Source organism: Eublepharis macularius, chromosome 13, assembly GCF_028583425.1.
Source record: "Eublepharis macularius isolate TG4126 chromosome 13, MPM_Emac_v1.0, whole genome shotgun sequence".
Taxonomy (NCBI): Eukaryota; Metazoa; Chordata; class Lepidosauria; order Squamata; family Eublepharidae; genus Eublepharis; species Eublepharis macularius.
In genome coordinates this window covers 21,258,533-21,279,327 of record NC_072802.1, presented here as the reverse complement: position 1 = coordinate 21,279,327, position 20,795 = coordinate 21,258,533, and the positions used below count along the sequence as shown (strand labels likewise).

General features: G+C 43.9%; 1 protein-coding gene across 2 annotated transcripts in view; it reads right to left on the bottom strand.

Annotated features, from left to right (window-relative positions):
* The window catches only part of DACH2 (dachshund family transcription factor 2), a 433,444-nt gene that overhangs the window by 136,062 nt on the left and 276,587 nt on the right, over nt 1-20,795 (bottom strand). For both annotated transcript variants that reach the window (XM_054996424.1, XM_054996425.1), the window contains one exon: nt 20,300-20,431. In XM_054996424.1, coding sequence (XP_054852399.1) covers nt 20,300-20,431 — 132 coding nt within the window. The remainder of the gene's footprint in view (nt 1-20,299; nt 20,432-20,795) is intronic.

Genomic DNA, 20,795 nt, shown 5'->3' with positions numbered 1-20,795 from the left:
TATTTAAGTGCCACGAAGTGATTTTTTAAAAACCTTGAAAAAATAAACAAGCCAACAGAGTTCTGCCTCATATTTCAATATATTATGTTCATTCTTATTTCTCTTCTCTGTGTTGAAAACCCCAAATGCTAATAAATCCATTTAAATCAAGAGTATCATAAAATGAGAAGGGAGATACATGTTAGGGCTGGCACTGCCACTCTAGGTATCCATATTTTGTTTGGTTGGAAGCAACAGGGCAGCAAAATTATAACGTAAATTAGCACTGATTTGGCAAATTGCTACAGTACTAAGTGGGCCAAGTCTTTTTGAGGTGCCAAAAGAACGGTTTGCCCACCTGCAGCCATTGCAATTTGGTGTAGAATTTATCTGCCAAAATGTCACCGGTCAACTACTAGCTTGGATTCTGACCTTCTATAAGAAGGAGGCTACACAGACATGGACATATAAGATGCCCGGTGTTGCATGCCAACAGAATTCTGCAGGGAAGCCGGTCTGTTCCACAGTTAAAGTTAAGCAGGTTATTGCTAGGTTACTGTGTGGACAGGAGACTGTTAAGGAAATCTCAGTAAATTCTGTTTTCTGAAGGGCAGCTTTTACCATTTATTTATCATTTATTTAAGACAACCTCCTGTTAGAAAACCTTCAAGATGACTTAAAAGATGGTGAAACCATCAAGGAATTATATGTACAAAACCCAGCCCAACAAGATTTGAGTCTTGTGGCACATTAGAGACAGGCAAGATTTTCAGGTTGTAAGCTTTCAAGAGTCAAAGCACTGAAGAAGGGAGCTTTACCTCTCGAAAGCTTACACCTTGAAAATCTTGTTAGTCTCTGTAAGTGCCGCTGGACTCAAAGCCTGCTGTTCTAGAGCAGACCAACACAGTTACTTACCGAAACGATACCCCGCAAACCCCTCATTTCACAAAAATACAATACAAATAACAAGAGCGCAAACCGTGCACCCCATCCTAGTCACTGACCTCCACTCCCAAGCCACCAAAAGCAAACTGGAAAAGCTCTGCCTTACAAATAGCCTCCAAAATCTCTGCAAGCTTGAGGACCTCCGCATGTCCTCCGGGAGTCCATTCCACAAAACAGGAGCAGCCTCCAAGAAAGTTCAAACCTAAGCAGAAATATTTCTCATTAACTTGACTGAAGGGATTGTTAATAATCCCTTGTCTGATGATCAGATCCAGGGCTCATTTTGAGGGGGAATGCACAGGAACACAGTTCCGGTAGTTCTCCAAAGAGGTAACATGTCAGGTGGCTCCACCCACCTGATTTTTGGCCATTTTGGGCTTCTTTCAGCTTGGATTGGGCCCAAAATAGATAGGATCAGGCCCAAAACAGCCAGGATTGGTCCCCAAATGGCCAGGATTGGGCCTCTGACAGGTAGTGGATCACTCTCTTGTTCAGCAGCGGCCCAATCCTGACCATTTTGGGCCCCTTTTCAGCCATTTTTAGCCCCTTTTTGCCATTTTGGGCCCAATTTCGGCCCTGAATGGCCAAGATTGGGTCCAAAAGAGCCAAGATAGGTGATGTCAGGGGGTGTGGCATATGCAAATCAGTTATGCTAATGCCTAGGGCAGCCAGACCCCCTGGCCAGCACCTTCAATGCGACCCCCCTGCGGTGCTGCGCGCCCTCGCGCACAGCAGCAGCCAGGATCAGGCCTGTTTTGGCCTGGATCGGGGCCCCTGTGGAGTGCGGGAGCGTTCCTGCGCTCCGCAAGGGCCCACAACGGACCGAATCCATGCCAAAACGGGCCCGATCCATGCCAAAATGGGTGCGGATCGGGCCCGTTTTGGCACGGATCAGGCCCATTGTGGGCCCCTGCGGAGCGCAGGAATGCTCCCATGTTCCACAGGGGCCTTAAACGGGCTCGATCCACGCCAAAACGGACCCGATCTGTGCCAAAATGGGTGCGGATTGGGCCCGTTTTGGCATGGATTGGGCTCGTTGTGGGCCCCTGCGGAGCGCAGGAGCGCTCCACAGGGGGCCACAATGGGCCCGATCCGCGCCCAAATCGGCTGCGTGGTGACGTCACTAAGTGATGTCATCGCGCTTGCAGGAGCAAGCGCCCCCCGCTGGGAGATCGAGGGGGCCTGGCAACCCTACTAATGACACACTTCCGGTGATGACACGGGGCGTGGCATATGCTAATGAGTTATGCTAATGAGTTCCTGCAGCTCTTTTTCTACGAAACGACCCCTGATCAGATCTACTTATTTTACTTAAAAATAACCAAACAAGCAAGAACATCAGCAAAAGACAAGGAGCAACAAGGCAAATTTCCTGTCAGGCTCATGGGAGAACTGCACTCTCTTGACCTAGCACTGAAAAGAAAAGTCCGCATCTGACCTAATGTAGAGTAGTGGCTAAGTACAGAAGTCCCTGCTTCAAATCCTCCCGCAGCCACAAAGACCACTCATAATTGGTTTATGAAATTTGCTTCCACAATATAGAGTGATGCTAGCTCAGATGACGTTTAAAAAGGGAGTTGATAAAGTAATGGAGCAAAGGCCTATCTACTCAACAGACATAAAGGTTAAATGGAACCTCCATGTTCAGAGGCTGTGTACCTGGGAACTCCAGTTGCTGGCAGTGAGGACCTCTGTAGGGAAAGCATATTGCCTTCAGACTCTGCTTGTGGGCCTTCCAGGTAAAGGTTATTGAAGTCAACAAGTAAGTTTATTAACAAGGCTACATAAATAGGGCTGGTTTCTGCATGAGCGTGTGTCCTAGAGAGCCCTGGTGCACTCTCTTAGTCTGTGTGCCCTGTGACCCTTTCACACATTGCTCTCTACTAGAGTCTTAAGATGTTCTCTTGGCCCAAGGCTGGATCCATAAAGAATGCCACCAATGAGACAATTAACGCCCATGTTGTTAGGAAACCTCCTTGCCTTCTCCATAAATCAGTATTTTTTTACTGTTGTGTGTGGTTTTGATAACATAAGCTCTGATTCAAATTGGCATTTATGTGGCTCCTGCTGCTGGCAGCTGTATAGCTGGCAGAAACATCTTCTGCACAGCATGGGAGTTGTGAATCCTAAGAGACGAGGCCCATTTTACTCTAATTTTTTCATGTGTATGGTGGAGCAGGCAGGATAAACTATTCCAAACTTTTGGTTCTGGGGATTTCACTCTTCCTGCCTTTGATTGCTAAAATAATATGGAAGGCAAGACAAAGATTATCTCTGCTCCCTACCATTCCTGGCATGTCAGTGTTGCCAAAAATGTCATTCCTTATGACTATGAGAGAAGCTACCCATTACTGGCTGTTCAGAAATGCCTCCTTCAAGCAAAAATATCATCATGTGAAACTTCTATATGTAACACCAAGAAAAAGGGTGAAACCTTCATAACTATTAGAGGTTTCTAAATTTGGCATCCCCATCATTTTGCCACCAGAATCTCCATTCATTTTTGTTTTTCCCTTGCGTGAATCTGCAAGTCTTCATTTCAATACCATTTTCTTTCCTTGTGCAGAATATCCCCTCTCCCATGGCACTGATGCAACCTTGAATGCTTTTATTGTTGACTGCTAATAAACGGCGTAAAAATGGCATAGAATGCAACCATGGCCCAAAAATTCCGTAAAAGAAATAAATGAATCAGGGCCAAGCTACAAGTGACGAATGACACTTGAACGGCAAGTGTATTTCTCCCTGTTCACTTGCCCTCCACTCAATCCACTTGCCGTTCAAGTGTCATTTGTCACTTGTAGCTTGGCCCTCAGAGACACCGTCAACAACAACAAAAAAAAGCCTCACAAAGACAAACTTTGAAAATAAAAAGAAATGAAGCCCTGCATGACGTGGACCCAACCAGTTTTTCCATTGTGAAAAAGGGAGTCAGGGATCACCTTTGACCATGGAAATGTCCTTGACACTGTATGGAAATGCCTGCCCTTGTCCTTGCTACTGATTGTACTGATCTCACACTCTGTAATCCGCCTTGAGTCTCAGCGAGAAAGGCGGATACATACGTACATACATACATAATAGAATGCTTTGTTTGGATTCATAAGACCTGCATGGACAAAAGCCAAGTGGAATGAATGGCCTGAGATTGAGTGAAAAAATTGGTGGACCCCACTCTATGTTTGTACATCCTTAGATGGTGGTGATGCGCGAAAATCTAACAATGTCATTCTAGGCAGAGTTACACACTTTTAAGCCCACTGATTTCCATCCATGAAACCAGTGAATAAATAATAGCTAATAATAACTGCTTAGATACTGCTCTTCTAGACAGATTAGTGCCCTGCTCAGAGCAGTGAACAAAATCAGCATTATTATTATCATCTCCACAGCACAGTCGGGGCAGAGAGGAGTAACTTATTCCCAGCCACCTGCTGGGTGGGATTCGAACCGGCAGAGTGCTGATTTGCATTCACCTCTTAACCACTATGCTACAGCAGCTATCACAGCTCAGGAGTCTTCCTCGGTGATGGTATTTATTCAACAGAAGAGCCCCCCAGAGGAAAAGGTCATGTGAGTTCCTAAGCCTGACACAGGTCCAAAGGCATTATGTACGAGTGATGAGCCTTTAAGACACTTCCGACTTATGGCGACCGTATGAATGAACGCCCTCCAAACTGTCCTATCATTGACAGCCTTGCTCAGGTCCTGCAAACTGAGCCAATGGAACTACAAAGCTTTTTTTGTTTCCAGTGATTCTAGAGATCAACTGAATGTTTGCTTATGGCCAAGCAACTGCGAGTGAGTTGTACGTTGGGCCATTTTTAAATATGCTGATATCCATCAGATCTTACCTATTAGTACGGTGTCGGTTCAAACCTGCATTTGCCAGCTGCCTTGAACCATTGCGGACTCTGAGAAAGGCAGGGTATAACTATCTCAATAAACGAAGAAACTGATTGTCAGATTAACATACCATGCAAGCAGCCCTGCCCCATAAAAATACGTACAATGCGTGCAGCTCCCACATAATTCTGAGCATGCGTACAAAAACATGAATACTGAGCCTCAGAGTGGCATCCTAAATCTTCTAAACTCGTTGACTGAAACCCTCGTTCAACTTTGACTGTTAATTTGTTGTCCATGAATTTTGTAACTCTGCTCAGGACTGCATCATAAAGCCTACTCCTACATAGCCAGGGGTAGGATAGCAGCACAAACAACAGCCAGAATATTGTGAGAGCCACAATAGAACTCCTTTACATGTTTGCAAATATGATCCCTTTAAACCTTCCCATCACAACGACTCCTCTGGTACACTGGTTTGAATAAAAAAAGAAATCAAAACAGTTAATATATAAACCTCTAAACAATCTGATAGGGAATGGGGCTTTATTATCACATACATTCCTGCTTTAAAAAAAATCAATCTCTACTTTTTCTGTGTTTGCACAAACACATTTTCCTGTCAATAGCTTGAAAAATGATATAGATTTAGGAGGATCGTGGTCTCAGTGTACCATCTCTCATATTATTATTCCAGTATCATCTGTTACAAAGTAAGACCAATTCCCACATCTAATTACAAACAGGATTTCGGAGTCATTAAACAAAATACATTTCCATTAGTGCTGCTGTAAGAAGATAGGGGGGGGGGGGAATGAAGATTAGTGCATGCGGAATGTCTCTTTCTGTCTTTTCTTTTTTTTGGATGCTTTGAAGTGCTAGACCTCTGCACTCAGAGACTATAAATTTGTAAAAGATAGGGGAAAGGTGGCAGGCATATGGCCATTCCAAACTGTTTTAAAATTGCGCTACTTGCCCCTTCTCACCCTCTTCAGTTGCGTCAAGGTCTTCAAAAAATATTGATTTAATTTGCCTATTATGAAAAGATTGCCATCCAATTGTACTTATAGTTTAAATATGGAGGTTTCTGTTAAGGTGAAATGTCTAAAGGAATCTCAAGGAGAAGCCAAAAAAGTGTTTCAAAACAGGGATGCTTAATTATGCCAGCATCCTCCTCACATTTGGCAAAAACCGGAGGAAAAATTTGACGGGCCATTGGTCTCCACCTTTAAGCTCCAATATGTCTGTCCGTGTGCTAGGAGCTGCTTCTCCCCCACGTACTGCCAACAACTTAAAAGGCACACTATTAAAGAAGTTTTACCTTTTGTGCTGAGATTTCCTCCTTTGGTGTCTTTGCGTGCCTTGCTATGACAGTGTAACTCACTGTATGTTAAAGTATGCCGAGCAGTCTGAGTGCAGACCATTTAGCGCATGTGCATTCTTGCATGGCCTCGTGGGAGGTGTACATTATTTCTCTCCCTGCACTGCTAAAAACTTAAAACTTTAAAATTACTTAAAAGGGTGTGTCTGGGGTGTATACTGCATCTCATTTTCCCTGCCACAGGGCCCTAAACTGAACTAAAAAGCAGGGAAGGCACAAACAAGCTGTGATTGCATAAATGCAAAGATGCTTGGTGCGGTGCTCAACTTCAAAATCAAACAGCAGCATTAAGGTAATCCCATCAGGGACTGAGTCACATGGTAGCAAGGAGTTTGATCTATGTAAGTGCACTTGGCGATTGTGTTCTCAGCATCTCTGGTTTCAATAAATCCAGCAAAACATCATAGACAGAAACATAGAGCTGAAAGGGCCCACACGGGGCCATCTAGTCCAGCCCCCTGCACAATGCAGGAAATGCAAAGCTATCCCCCTCTCTCACCTCCCTCAGTGACCCCTGCTCTATGCTCAGAGGAAGGCAAAAAACCGCCAGGATCCCTGGTCCATCTGGTCCGGAGGAAAATTCCTACCTGACCCCAAAGTTGTGATCGGCATTACCCTGGGCATATAAGAAAGGGCCACGAGAACCCAGCACCAGCTCATCCCTTCATGCGCTCCCTTTCCTGATCTGTGTACATTCATATTAAATCAGAGAATCATCAAGCTGTCAGGTGGCCATCTAGCCTCTTCTTAAATGCCTTCAACTCCCACCACTCCCGAGGAAGCCTGTTCCACTGAGGAATCGCTCTGTCAGGAAGTTCTTCCTAATGTTTAGCTAAAAACTCTCGATTTAATCTTAACCTGTTCTTTTTAGTCCAAACCACTGGGGCAACAGGAAAGAACTTAGCTCCATCCTCTACGTGACAGCCCTTCAAATACTTGAAAAGGGCTATCATGTCACTTCTCATCATCCCCTCTTCAGGCTAAACATACTCAGATCTTTCAACCTTTCATCATAAGATTTGGTCTCCAGACCCCTCAGCATCTTCATTGCCCACTTTTGGACATGTGCCACCTTGTCAACATCCTTCTTGAACTGTGATGCCCAAAACTACACAGTACTCCAAATGAGGTCTATCCAGAGCAGAGAAAAGTGATACCATCACCTCATGTGATTTGGACACTATACTTCTGTTGATACAGCCTAAAATCATGTTTGCCTTTTTAGCTACAGCATCACATTGCTGGCTCATGTTCAGTGTATGATCTACTAAGATCCTTTTCACATGTACTACTGCCAAGACAGTCTCCCCCATCCTATAAGTATGCCTGTGATTTTTCCTGTCTAAATGCAGAACTTTACGTTTATCTCTGTTGAAATTCATTTTGTTAGTTTGAGCCGTTTTCCAGCCTGTCAAGATCACCTTGAATCTTGCTTCTTTCTATTGTGTTTGCAACCTCTCCCAATTTAGTTTCATCTGCAAATTTAATAAACATCCCCTCTATTCCTTCATCCAAGTCATTTACAAAGATGTTGAACAACCCAGGGCCAAGGACAGATCCCTGCGGCACTCCACTTGTCACTCCTTTCCAAGAAGATGAGGAACCATTAACAACAACAACAACAACAACAACAACAACAACGTTCGATTTATATACCACCCTTCAGGACAACTTAATGCCCACTCAGAGCAGTTTACAAAGTATGTCATTATTATCCCCACAACAAAACACCCTGTGAGGTGGGTGGGGCTGAGAGAGCTCCAGAGAACTGTGACTAGCCCAAGGTCACCCAGCTGGCTTCAAGTAGAGGAGTGGGGGAGCAAACCTGGCTCTCCAGATTAGAGTCCTGCCGCTCTTAACCACTACACCAAACTGGCTCTCAACAAGCACTCTTTGGGAATAAGTTCAAAAGGTTCAGCAAAACATCGTATCTTTAAATGGCCACCGGATTTAAATGTATGGAGATAAAAAACAAACATGATGCGGAGGATCTGTGACTGGTTCTCCTGACCTGAGTCTCCTGGGCAAGGGGCAGCCAGACAGCTTTCTATTGGGCCTGGACCAGCTGAAAGCGCCCCTCCCTCCAGCATCTGTATCTTTATTTTCCCACACAGGGGTTCACAGCATCATCTTGGATGTGGTGACCTCAATGGGGAAATGGTGTGTGAGGAAGGAAGAGTTCAACCAATGTCATTTATCCAATAAAATTTGAGCCCTCTGTGCTTGTTTTAAATGGCTGCAATAATTTGAAACATCTGCTCGTGCATTTTCCACAACTCATGCAATTTGGTCCTGAAATTTCCAAGCAAATGCAGAAACTTCTGCTTGGGAAAGGAATTTTGGAAAAAAGTAGTATTCTGGTAAGACCAGTGGAAATCCTTAGTGGAATTAAGCATCCCTTTAGATGCATGTGTTGCCTTTCTGGCCAAAGCACAAGAAGCAATGGGCAAAATCCATTAAAAGTTAAACCATAAGACAACAATATCAACCATTCCAATACAAAATCACAATCACTAGCAGAGAATGACGTAGCATTATTTATTCCTCCACAAAAAGAGTTCAATTCCAAAAGCCACCTAAAGGTGGAGGAAGGATGTTCTGTATGGATAACCACGTTTCTGTTCTTAGCAACAAGAAGCGATTGCTGCTGGTTCCTGTTATAGAGAGGGCAGGAAGTAACCAGACATGCCCCTCTCATCACGCCTGGATCCAGCTCCAATAGAAGGCGCTTCCCTCTGGTTTCTATCCGCCACTGATGGAGCCATGAGAGGAAGGCAGCAGCAGCCAGGCAGGCTTGAGAGTCCTGTCCATAGCAGAGAAACCCTTGGCCTTGGGCCCAACTTCCCCACCCTCTAGAAACTGAGAAGCAGGAAAATAATTAGCAGGAAAATGAATCCATAGTGATGCTCTAGAAATTTCCCATAGAGATTAGAGAAAATTCCTAGAGTGTTACCCAGAATTAACGTCACATCCTTCCAAAGCTCTGCCCTCCCCAGGCCCTGCCCTCAAAATTTCCTGGCATTTGCTGAAGCAGTGGTGGCAACTCAGGGATTCCTCTGTCATGTCCGGATCCATTCTCTGAAGAACATTGCTCCTTCTAGTGAAATGATCAACATCGATGGTTGTTGGGGGTTTTCCGGGCTGTATTGCCGTGGTCTTGGCATTGTAGTTCCTGACGTTTCGCCAGCAGCTGTGGCTGGCATCTTCAGAGGTGTAGCACCAAAAGACAGAGATCTCTCAGTGTCACAGTGTGGAAAAGATGTAGGTCATTTGTATCTACTCAGGAGGGGTGGGGTTGAGCTGAGTCATTCTGTAAGAGTTTCCCAGGGTGTGGAATGCTAATGGCGGGAGGCTTCACTGTAACCTGAGGAGGTTCTTTTGCATATGGATTGGTGCTTGATGTGCTAATCTTCTCTGCAGGGCTATTGTCGGGTGTGGAGTGTTTTGTTGGCCTGGTGTTTTTCAGAACTGGAGCCCATGCTCTGTTCATTCTTAAGGTTTCTTCTTTCCTGTTGAAGTTTTGCTTATGCTTGTGAATTTCAATGGCTTCCCTGTGCAGTCTGACAAAGTAGTTGGAAGTGTTGTCCAGTATTTTGGTGTCCTGGAATAAGATACTGTGCCCTGTTTGAGTTAGGCTATGTTCAGCCACTGCTGATTTTTCAGGCTGTCCAATTGGTTTTATGATATATTTTATTGTTTTTATGATGTATTTTGTGTATTTTATTGTTTTTGTGATGCGATTATTTGTGATGATGTATTTTAAGCACTTTTAATTGCTTTTATGATGTATCTTATTTGTTATTTTTTGTTATCTGCCTTAGTGACTCTGACTGGGCAGAACAGCAGGATATAAATGCTGGAAATAATAACATCATCCCTCATAGGATTGTTGTGGGAGAGGAGGGAGGAGAGGAAAATGACGGTGTCAATGACTATGAGTCTCTACTGAGGAGAACAGCACAGTATAAAAATCGAAATCAATCAATCAATCTGAGACCTTCCTTGGTTTCTCGTATTCAGAAAAAAGTTTAGCCTTGGAATATAGGACAGTATCGAATGAGAGAGAGGCTTTAAGTCAATTCTGAGCCCCTCCACCGCAGCCTACCCCACACAAATGCATTTGGGGGCTTTCATGAGATAATCTTCTACATGGGTTTCAAACAAGGAACCTCTCTAATTTTTTTTAAGGATTTTTCTTCTGATACATTTTCCCTCACCAATATTTGATTCTAGCTCATGATGGGGGTAAATAATATGGAGTAGAGTGGTGCTTGTACGGTTCTGTTTTTTTACTCTGAACATTGCTAATACGGAGGGTGTAAAAAGGTTCGTGGCCTTTCCCCTTTCACTCTTTTGCATTTTTTTCACACCACCGGCAGCCATCATTGGCCTGATCTGCGCCTGCCTCGGGACAGACAATCTCCACACTGCGAAGGCAACAGGGTTGGCACTTTCTAACTTTAGATTCAGTGCATCTCACTGAAGGTAATGCAGTGCCAAGGAATGACATCGGCATTAAGAACTGCACTCTGAAACAGATACAGTTTGTCTGCACTGCATTACTTTCTATAGGCTGCACATCACAACGGAAAGAGAGCATCAGGCCAAAGCAGTAATATGTGACGCTTCCCTCTCCCCTCTCAAAACTTACCCTTTTCAGACAGTTTCATACCTTCATGAAATACCTCTCCCTCCATTTCTCCTCAGCTCTAGCATATAAAGCTTGGATCCAGTGATGCACAAGCAGAAGCATAAATGGACTTGGTACAGGTCCGCATGTGCAAGATCTTGGGCAACACCTAGTCTACCCCTCCCCACCCCACAGATTTCAGTGCCCGGTGGCTGTTTGCATAAGATCTTGGTTCCATAAGATCTTGCACATCCATAAAAACAAGCAAGGTTTCAGTAAATATGACTTAGCAAAAGTGGCAACCAGTCTTTCTCTTTCTTTCCCCCTTGTTCAAGACCTCCAGACCAGGCAGACGTTTTGAGCGAGATCCAACCCTATGTTTGGAATTATTTTTTCCTTTATAAAAACATAAATTCCTCATAATGCCAAAATATGTATATTGGTTGTATCTCACCATTCTGCCCAGTTCAGGATGGCATCTTCCATTGGCTGGAGAGGCTCTTCCCTAGATAAAAGCTCAGCACTTAGCTGAGCATGGTGGCAAGACAGGACCCAGACTTTTTTGAACATTTCAACCAAAACTAGTCTTGGGTAGAGAAATGGGGATTGTCAGCTTTAGAATAAAGTTACTTTGTTCATAAACGCATTTATTTATTGGGTACATTTTTATCCCATTCTTCCTCAAACGAACAGAGGATGCTGTATAGTACCTCCTCCATGTTATCCTCACAACCACCCTGTGAGGTAGGGTAGGCGGGGAGTGTGTGACTAACTTAGGTTCACCCAGCAAGCTTCCATGGTAGAACGTGGTTCTGAAGCTGAATTTTCCTGATCCTAGACTGACAACCTAACCTGGGATCTCCAGCCTTTATGAGCCTGTGGGCACATTTGGAATTCTGATACAGGTGGTGATACAAAACAGCCACGCGCACAAAGGCGAAGCCCGAATGTAGGGGAGAAGAGGGGGAATTTAAAAATACACTGGGAGTGAGCGAGAAAGAATAAAACCAATACTGTGGTAGCAGCTGCAACTGAAACAATGTTTCACCACAAATACTGTTGGCAGGCGCTACAGCGCCCATGGGCACCATATTGGGGATTCCTGCCCGAACCATTATACCAATCTTGCTCTCAGTTTTTATACACACACACAAACACAGGGAACGTGGTGTAACGGAGTTCTGGCACCTCTTAAAAAGGTGGCGCAGAGGCGGTGCAGAGGGCAATCTAAACGCCCCTCTGTCTGGAGATCATGTGACCATTTTCGCCGAGGGCAATTTAAACTTTAAAAAACTCCCCCCCCTTGTTCCAGCTGATCCAAAGTGATGGCATTGTGCGGTCTTGAGTTCCACCACTGAGTTCCACCACCTCTTTTCCCAGGAAAAAAACCCTGTGTGTGTGTGTGTGTGTGTGTGTACACACACACACACACACACACACACAAGTGTGTATATATATATACATATAAGTATGTGTGTATTTTATTTACACAGATGCATACACATATGTATCTCTTTATGTGTGTTCGTTTGTTTAAAGAAACAAAGAAATGCACATAGACTCACATTAACTTTATCGACAGGAAGCAAATGTTTCAGGAAACCTGAAATGGCATTACATTTTTTTAAAAAAATAAAACCAACACCTTATTCTCGGATCTTGTCATTTTTACTTTTACAACAAAATAACAGCTTAGGCAACCTGCTTTTTAGAATAAAAGACCTACGTCTTTTGACTTTTTGAGCACTTGAGAATTTAAAAGAGGGAATTTTTTATGGGTAAAAAAAACTTTAAAAAATTGCTGACCATGTAATAGCTAGGTACTCGTGGTGGGTGTAGAACATGAAAGGTTACAATATGGATCCGTGCCTACGCTTTTTCCTTTTCAACTCCAGCCCCGTCCCTCCTGCTTCTGCTAACTCGGCAATCATACCGCTGACAGTTTTCGAGGTTTTCTAAATAATGCATAGGATTTTCTTTTAACGTGTCAGTGCAGAAGTATCAATTCTGCCCTTGTGTCATTTGTGATGCTGATTTTCCTTGACAGCATTCCATTAAACCAATGAGTTTCTCCCCTCCTGATGCTCCTTTAAATATTCCTCTGAGTGATGTATTTGTGGTTTTTTAAACAGATTGTGAAGGATGTTTGCATTTAGGAGGAAAAACTGCATGGCAGGTATGGAGGGGCCACACAGACCAGAAATGCTTTGTGTGTATATTTACCCTATGAAGAGGCTCCTCTCTGATCCCTCAATTGCTGGAAGGTGCGAAGGGTTTTTTGGGGGGTGGGGGTGCTTTTTGAATTTTAGATCAGCTTGTCTCAGAATTAAATGACAGCACTGCAGAACATTTGGACACGCACAAGAAATACACTTGACGCATTAAGTTCTGTTTGAGATCTCTTGGCAAAGCAGGGAGGAGGAAGATGGAATCTTTTCGATCACGCTTGTCAACTCCAAACTCTAGCAAAAAGAATTCCACTGTTTTCTTCCTTGCCTAGCGGGTTGGACAACCTGCTTCTGTCTCCAGAATTCCCTGTTGATGATTTGATTATGGCATCATAATACAAAGACTTCTTTTCAAGAAGAGAAGAGAAGCTGATAGGTAGGCGCCACTTAAAGCTTATTTTTCTATATCTACTTATCCCTGTATGCAAAACCTCTGCACCCCACCATAAAAAAATTTAATGCATTGCATTTTAAAAGTACACAAATTTAAATCAGTCATGTGTTTTTTTTCCCCTCCAATAAAATAATTATCAGTTACATGAATCAGGATAACTGAAGGTTCTTTTCATATGCACCTAAAGCTGCAAAGATTCTACTGCTGGAAATTGAATAGGATTGGAATGTCTGTCAATTGACCCATCGAATATTGTCAACTGACTATTATTTGACTATGGTCAAATACATTCCACAAAGCAAGTGAAAAATGCCTCTGAAAGACCATGGAACAGAGAAGCCACTTTAACCACTATTAACTTCAAATCATTATTCATAGATCTTTTCTGTCACAGTCTTCAGTAAACAAAACCCACAATTGAGTAACAAAGAAGACTGGCAAGTTTGTAATAAAAGAAAACTGAAATTCTCATGGTTTCTCACCCCTGCGTCGAATAACTGATTTAGTGAACTGGTGGATACACACCTATTGCAGTGCTAGGGACAAGAATGTTTACAGTACAAAATCCTTGGCTTTGGTTGGAATTAGGTATTTCAGTATTCTGGAGAAATGAGTAGGTCTTGGCCCTCTTCTTCTGGGTCTGAACTTATCCTCTTGCCTTTTGGTACCACGCAACTAGCTGGTAGCCAGTAGACATGGGCACGAACAGCAATGCGAACTAAAAAAAGCCACGAATAGCCCAATCAGCTGTTCATGAACAGGCTTTTAGTGAGGCCCCATCCTAAACGAACAGGTGGTCGTTGCAAGCCTCGTTCCTCGCTGTTTGTTGCTGTTCGTCAAGCCAATCTGGTACCTGCACTCAATTCCCTTGGCAACTGGAGGCAGGGACTGCCTGAACTCTGTCTGAACTCCTGCTGTTGCCCTGGAAACACCAATCTAAACCCAATTTAGCTTGCTAGGCAGGTCTTCCTTTCAAGTGTGGAGCTCCAAATTTGTTACAAGGAAGCAAAGAGCAGGGGGGAAGGGGGCTCCCAGCTCTGGTTTTGCAGACAGTGAGGGAGAGACAGTTGCTGTTGGCATTTTGAGAGAATTTTCTCTGTGTGTGGTGGGATAGGGATCTACCTCTTCAAGTTCCAGGGCTGCTGCCAGGCTCTGGGCCAAGCTATTATTTATTACTGGTACCTTTCCTGCTGCCTGCTCAGGTAAGGTTTCTGGGAGTGGTGTGGTAGGGATCTTGATGGCTGGAGGAGAGCCTGCTGGCCCCCACGAACAATGAACAATGAACGTGTTTGTGAACAGGTAATGTTCGTCAATGTTCATTGTTCGTGGATGGCAACGAACAATGAACACCATGTATTGTCGAAGGCTTTCACGGCCGGAGAACGATGGTTGTTGTGGGTTTTTCAGGCTGTATTGCCGTGGTCTTGGCACTGTAGTTCCTGACGTTTCGCCAGCAGCTGTGGCTGGCATCTTCAGAGGTGTAGCACCAAAAGACAGAGATCTCTCAGTGTCACAGTGTGGAAACGATGTTGGCAGGTCATTTATATCTACTCAGTTGTTCCAGTTCTGAAAAACACCAAGCTAACAAAACACTCTATACCCGACAATAGCCCTGCAGAGAAGATTAGCACATCAAGTACCAATCCATATGCAAAAGTACCTCCTCAGGATACAGTGAAGCCTCCCGCCATTAGCATTCCACACCCTGGGAAACTCTTACAGGATGACTCAGCTCAACCCCACCCCTCCTGAGTAGATACAAATGACCTGCCAACAGCTTTTCCACACTGTGACACTGAGAGATCTCTGTCTTCTGGTGCTACACCTCTGAAGATGCCAGCCACAGCTGCTGGCGAAACGTCAGGAACTACAATGCCAAGACCACGGCAATACAGCCCGGAAAACCCACAACAACCAATGAACACCATGTTGGTGGTTTTTTTCCGTTCGTGCCCATGTCTAGTAGCCAGTCCCAACCTTACAGGATTTCAATCTTTGATAAATACTTTGCTAAGAAAAAAGAAACATTTCAGTATTTCCTTCCAACTGCAGGATTTGCTCCCAACAGGCAACTCAGAAGCAATTTCTGCACTTGTGGGAATGTGTCTGTGGGGTTGCCTTGGATGAGGAACTGGCCAGACAAAGGCCCTTCTAACTTCCATACTTCGATTGGTGTTCCAGCTGACCTAAAACAGGAAAGCCCACCCTTTAACTGTGGTACATTAGCAAACACAACGCAGAGAATATTTCAAAGCAAACATAAACCTGGACGGCCAAAAAAATCAGTACACAGCACACTACACAATACGGCTATGCTTACAAATAATGAATGATGACGATGAGGCCTAGTCAACAGCAGTAAGGCACTCCTGATGTCAATGTGCGTATTTTATGGGAAACACGAAACCAAACAGCACAAACACAAAGACTCAAGAGTTTGATCTGTTCAAAAGAGAAGGGCCTGGCACTCAAATATTCTCAGATTTCATGATAAATTTAGATACCTAAATAAATCTGAAAACTATTAGTGTAACTGAATCAGTTAAAACGCCTTATGGCTAAGGTTTTCATCCGGGAGGCAAACAGTGCCATACAAAGCAGGTACACCGTTCTAAACCCATTGACTCAATAGATTTAGAACGGTATATAACTTTGTTTAGGATTGCACTGAAATTACTGATTAAGATTAGCAACCTTCCCAATTGAATGGGAACATTTGCTTATTTTCTCTACAAGGTACCTACAAGGTACCCTGGTCATTCGGAATTAGTGTATACTAGAATGTTATTAATGGATGAAAACTCAGTGGTTACTGTGTGCAGTGCGAAGTTTTTTGCGGTAGTCTATAAAATTCACCAGTTAAGGAAAGTACAAAAATAACTGATGAAATGCCGATATAGTATTTTTTGTCTCGTGTATTATAATAATTTTTACATTGGAGCTCCTGAATTTTATGACTGCTTTTATGTTTTATGATGGTTTAGGACCGTTTAAATAAAGATTGATTGACACAATGTAGGTATGTGGAGCCCCCAGAGCCAGGGGCCCCATCCCCCTGGGGAAGTGGTGTCATCTTTTCTCCACAGTGCCAAAAACAAGTCAATACCCCAGATATGTCAGGGTTGCCCTTTAACTGCTTGGCTCCAATACAATGCCCATTCCGGAAGTTATCAGCCCCCCTGCAGCCCTGGCCATTCACTTCTCATCACCTTCACTTGCCCCCACCCAGGTACTAGGGCTGCTTTCCCAGCCTGAGTCCTTCTCCAGGGCCGTTTTCACACTGCTTGCCAGCCACAGAACATCACGCTAAGCTCCCGGAATGGCAGTGAGAGTTCTTGCGCGAAATCGCACCAGAAAGACGTTGTCATTACGGGAGCTTGGCGCGATGTTCCATGACCGTTAAGCAGCTTGAAAACAGCCCAGGTTCACTGAGCTCCTGTCTTGGCTGCTGCACCCTTTCTGCAGGATTAAGCCAGTGGGTAGCTAGACTGCCTGGGTCATTTGGGGAAGGTTCCTTCCAGCTCCCCTCATGGCCAGGCATGTCAGCTCCTGAATCTCCTGGAGGCTTGATACTTTCTGGCCTGCAAAGCTGCCAAGCCAGTCTGCCCAAAACCCTATCCCAGGCTCCAGCCAGATGCTTCCTTTACTTCCTTCAGCAGGGGCCGTTCATCCTTCTTTCCTCGGCCACTCTTAGTTCCTGCTTCCCTGTTCCTAGTACAGGTTGGCCGTCCTCCTATCTGTTCCTCTTGCAGGCCCAAATGGCTCTTCCCTGGGCTGCTTAACTTCCTTAGGGCTTTGCCCCCCGATGCTCAGAGTTATGACAAGGTATCAGAGAAAATGCCCTGAAAATGTATTTGTGTCAGCATTTTACTCTGAGCAGATTGGCCAAAATTCCAGGCAAAGTTGAACTTCACTAGAAATGTAGTCAGGTGAAAGACACTTGCCTACACACGTGGTAGCAATATGATTTAGTTCAAAGATTTTAGAATACATTGCAAAAGGAAATAATGTCTACAGTTGGGTATGTATTTGATTTGTCCCCTGTGATCTACCCACTACGAGATGTATCAATAGGAATGGGAAAGCTGTCCTTTAGAATGATGCTTAAGAATTCCAACAAGGATGACACTGGCTCACGTTTGGAAACAACAAACAGTCCCCCCAAAAGACATTGGTTATGTAAGGTTCGGCATATAGTGCTAATGAAAAACATTCTAATTTATAAATGTTTATGGTCAGGGAGTTGGACTCAAGATATATTTATAAGAACCTGCTTTCCCTTATCAAATACTGGCATTCCTGATGTGCAGTACATCAGATATGATTAGGAAGGAAGTATTAAAATGTATGTAATCTTTTGACTAATAGCAGAATGTTGCTATAAAGAACATATTTGTAAATAGTAACCAGCTGTTATGAGCCTGTGATAGCAGTGAACTGTGATAGCAGTCTCTATGTAATGCTCTACTTGTGTGTGTGTGTGTGTGTGTGTGCGCGTGTGTGTGTATATATATATATGTAAGCAGTCATTTGTTCGATCTACTCTGTATATGCTTTTCACATAATGAAACTTTTAAAAAGAGATATGTAAAGAAAGAGAGAAGGGAGATGATAAATTTAATATCATCCTAATGGACAGAGCTTGGGACACGTGAATGGCAACGGGAAAACTGTCAAATCCTAGTAGAGGGGCCACAACGTTTTGACAGCCACAGGAACTCCAATGGTACCTGGAACTGAATTTTTAAAAAATACAGTAAGAGATTTTTTAAAAATCCCTGACAAATTTCATTTAATTCAAGCCAGATTGCCAAACATCTTTCCAGTTCCACTTAAACCATTAGAAAAAATAGCTAGGCAATCATCTTTTTTTGGTGGTGGGGGTGGGTGGGGGGATTAACGGGGTTTTGCTCCTGTCTCTTTGATAGAAATTGCATGAAGGGAGGGGGACTTCTCTTTCTCTCCATATATATATATATATATCAAGTAAACAGGCAACTTCCAACTCTTTGTTACAGTAATACATATAATAAAAAGCCCAAGAATAACAAACTCCACTGCTGTAAACCGATATTTCTGATTTGACAGCTACAGTTATAACCGTTCAGGCATCTATTTCCCACAAACTCCAACAGCTATAACCTTTAGTGATTAATTATAAAGTTCCAGGAGCAATAGTACACAGACTAATTTCCTAAAACAATAAAAAGGCAGAATTTCTCATTTGGAGCTAAATGAAACACGAACAGGTTGTTATTCATGCTGAAATCGAGATGCGGAGTCATGTTGCAACCATTACAGAAGCTATTAAACACAACCTCGAATCAAAGAAACTGTAGGTCTGTCTCCTTAAAATAAAATGTTTTCCTCACTAGCAGGGCTCCTGCCTTGGCTGTTGTGTCGCTTCCCGCCTTTGTCAAAAAGTCACTTGCAAAATCCAATCTCCTTTTATTTTCGTTTTACGCCACCATTTCGTTTATTTTTAGCAGCCGTTAGGTGACACAAAAAACAAACATTTGGTAATTTTTTTAAAAAACAGACAAAGCACCCAAACAAGCACACAAAATTGTTATGGGTGTTTCACAACATACGGAACTCTCTAGCAGCCTTGGATTTGGGGGCAGTGCCCAAAGAGAGGTGCACAAGGGAAAGAGAGAGGCCCCAAATGCAAAAATGGCTGAAAACAGCATTCACTGGGTATAATGTTTAAGACACCTCAACGTGGATAAGAGTCTTCACCATCTAAACTTCCACCCACCTTCTTAGCAGCGGACAATGACGCAGGGCAGAAAAACGTACAACGTGATGGTCTCAATCCAGTCAGCAAATGCTCTTTACGGCAGAGCAGGTGTGTTCTTGCCACAGCATCTTCAGCAACATACCATGGCAAACATTTGTCCACCTTCATGGCAAATGTTCTGAGTCTACAATACAATAAGGACTGCCTTCTCCCACGAGCACATATATCCACTTCCAAGGGAGGGAGTCTCCTCTGCTGCAGTGTGTGGGTATGCCATTGCCTTCCCCTGTTCTCTTTGCTGATTTTGAAGCTGGATGCTGGCAGTACAGTCTAGTCCCCCCAACCCAAGGAAGGTGAGCATTTGCAGCTCCCCCTCGTTGCATTCTCACTTGTTTCTGCACGGTGAGTGATGGAATGGGAATGGGCCACTAGCTGCTTACTCACTTCTCTCAGAGTATCAGCATCTTCTGGCTGCTGTCCAGGAAGGTACGGGAGGACCAACTTGTTGCTTCAAGGCCCTGGCAGCAGACCCGGGCTGCCCAACCTTGACGCCGACAGGGAAGCCATGTTTTTGTTTGCTTCAGCTCCCCATGGGTAATATGGGGACAGTGATACTGGCATACCTTTGAGAACTCTTGTACAGAGTACTAAGATAATGCATGTGATGCACACTCAAAACACACTACACGCATGCTTATTATTACTGTTATCACTCTACAAACAGTTTTTAAACACACTCATTTTCTTCCCGGTTGAGCATGATGAAGACTTTTATTTGGGAAAATTAAAAGATGTGATCAACATCTCTCTAAAAAAAAATCCGTTAACGTAACAAAGGCTTCTCTGGTGCCAAAAAGGGGATGGGATCTTCCACTGTGTGTAGAGTTTCCTGTAAATTATGGACTGCTTCCAAAACATTCTGGTTTTTGGAATGCAGCATGAGTCACGCTGCACAAAGACCAAATTGGAAGGGCAACTGATCACCTTCGACTCTGTAAACTGGCAGCTTTTGGAGATGTGAGTCTGTCTGTGAACAGCTATTCTGGCCAGTATAAGACCTCAACAGCAACTGGATGACAATGGAAGGTTTTTTTCCTTTGCATGAGTGAATGGTACAAGCAGAGCATCCCCCACCTACTGCAGAAACTCCATTTACCTGCGTTGGAATTCAGCTCTTCATTCTCGGATTCGGTCCCATTCTGGCTCCCGCTTCCATGGAGGCTGTTCATGGCCATCAGCTTCATCTTCTGCAACTTCATCGCTTCAGCCATGGCAGCCGCTGTTAGACCTAGCCATGAAAGAGAGAGGGGTGCAAAAATTAACACCGCTTCAAAATTGTTTGAAGCATCCTGCCTTTTGTGCACAGAGCTTGAATTGGGGTGGGTGGGGATCATAATCATGGCCCAAGTCAGAGGCCCAAAGTACGGCTGGAAGGCCCTGCAGAAACTAAGACCATTTGGATCTGGCTGTTGCCTGGCTGGGAGATCTCCTGGGAAGCTGTTTTGAGTTCCTTGTTGGAAGAGAGATGGGATAGAAATGTGAGTAATAAATAGCTGGGGGAGGGCTACTGCAAAATGTGGAGGGCTGAGCCCCCCAGGTTCCCCTGTTATTCAAGGACAGTTGACAGAAGGATGAAAAGGAAGGTGCACGAT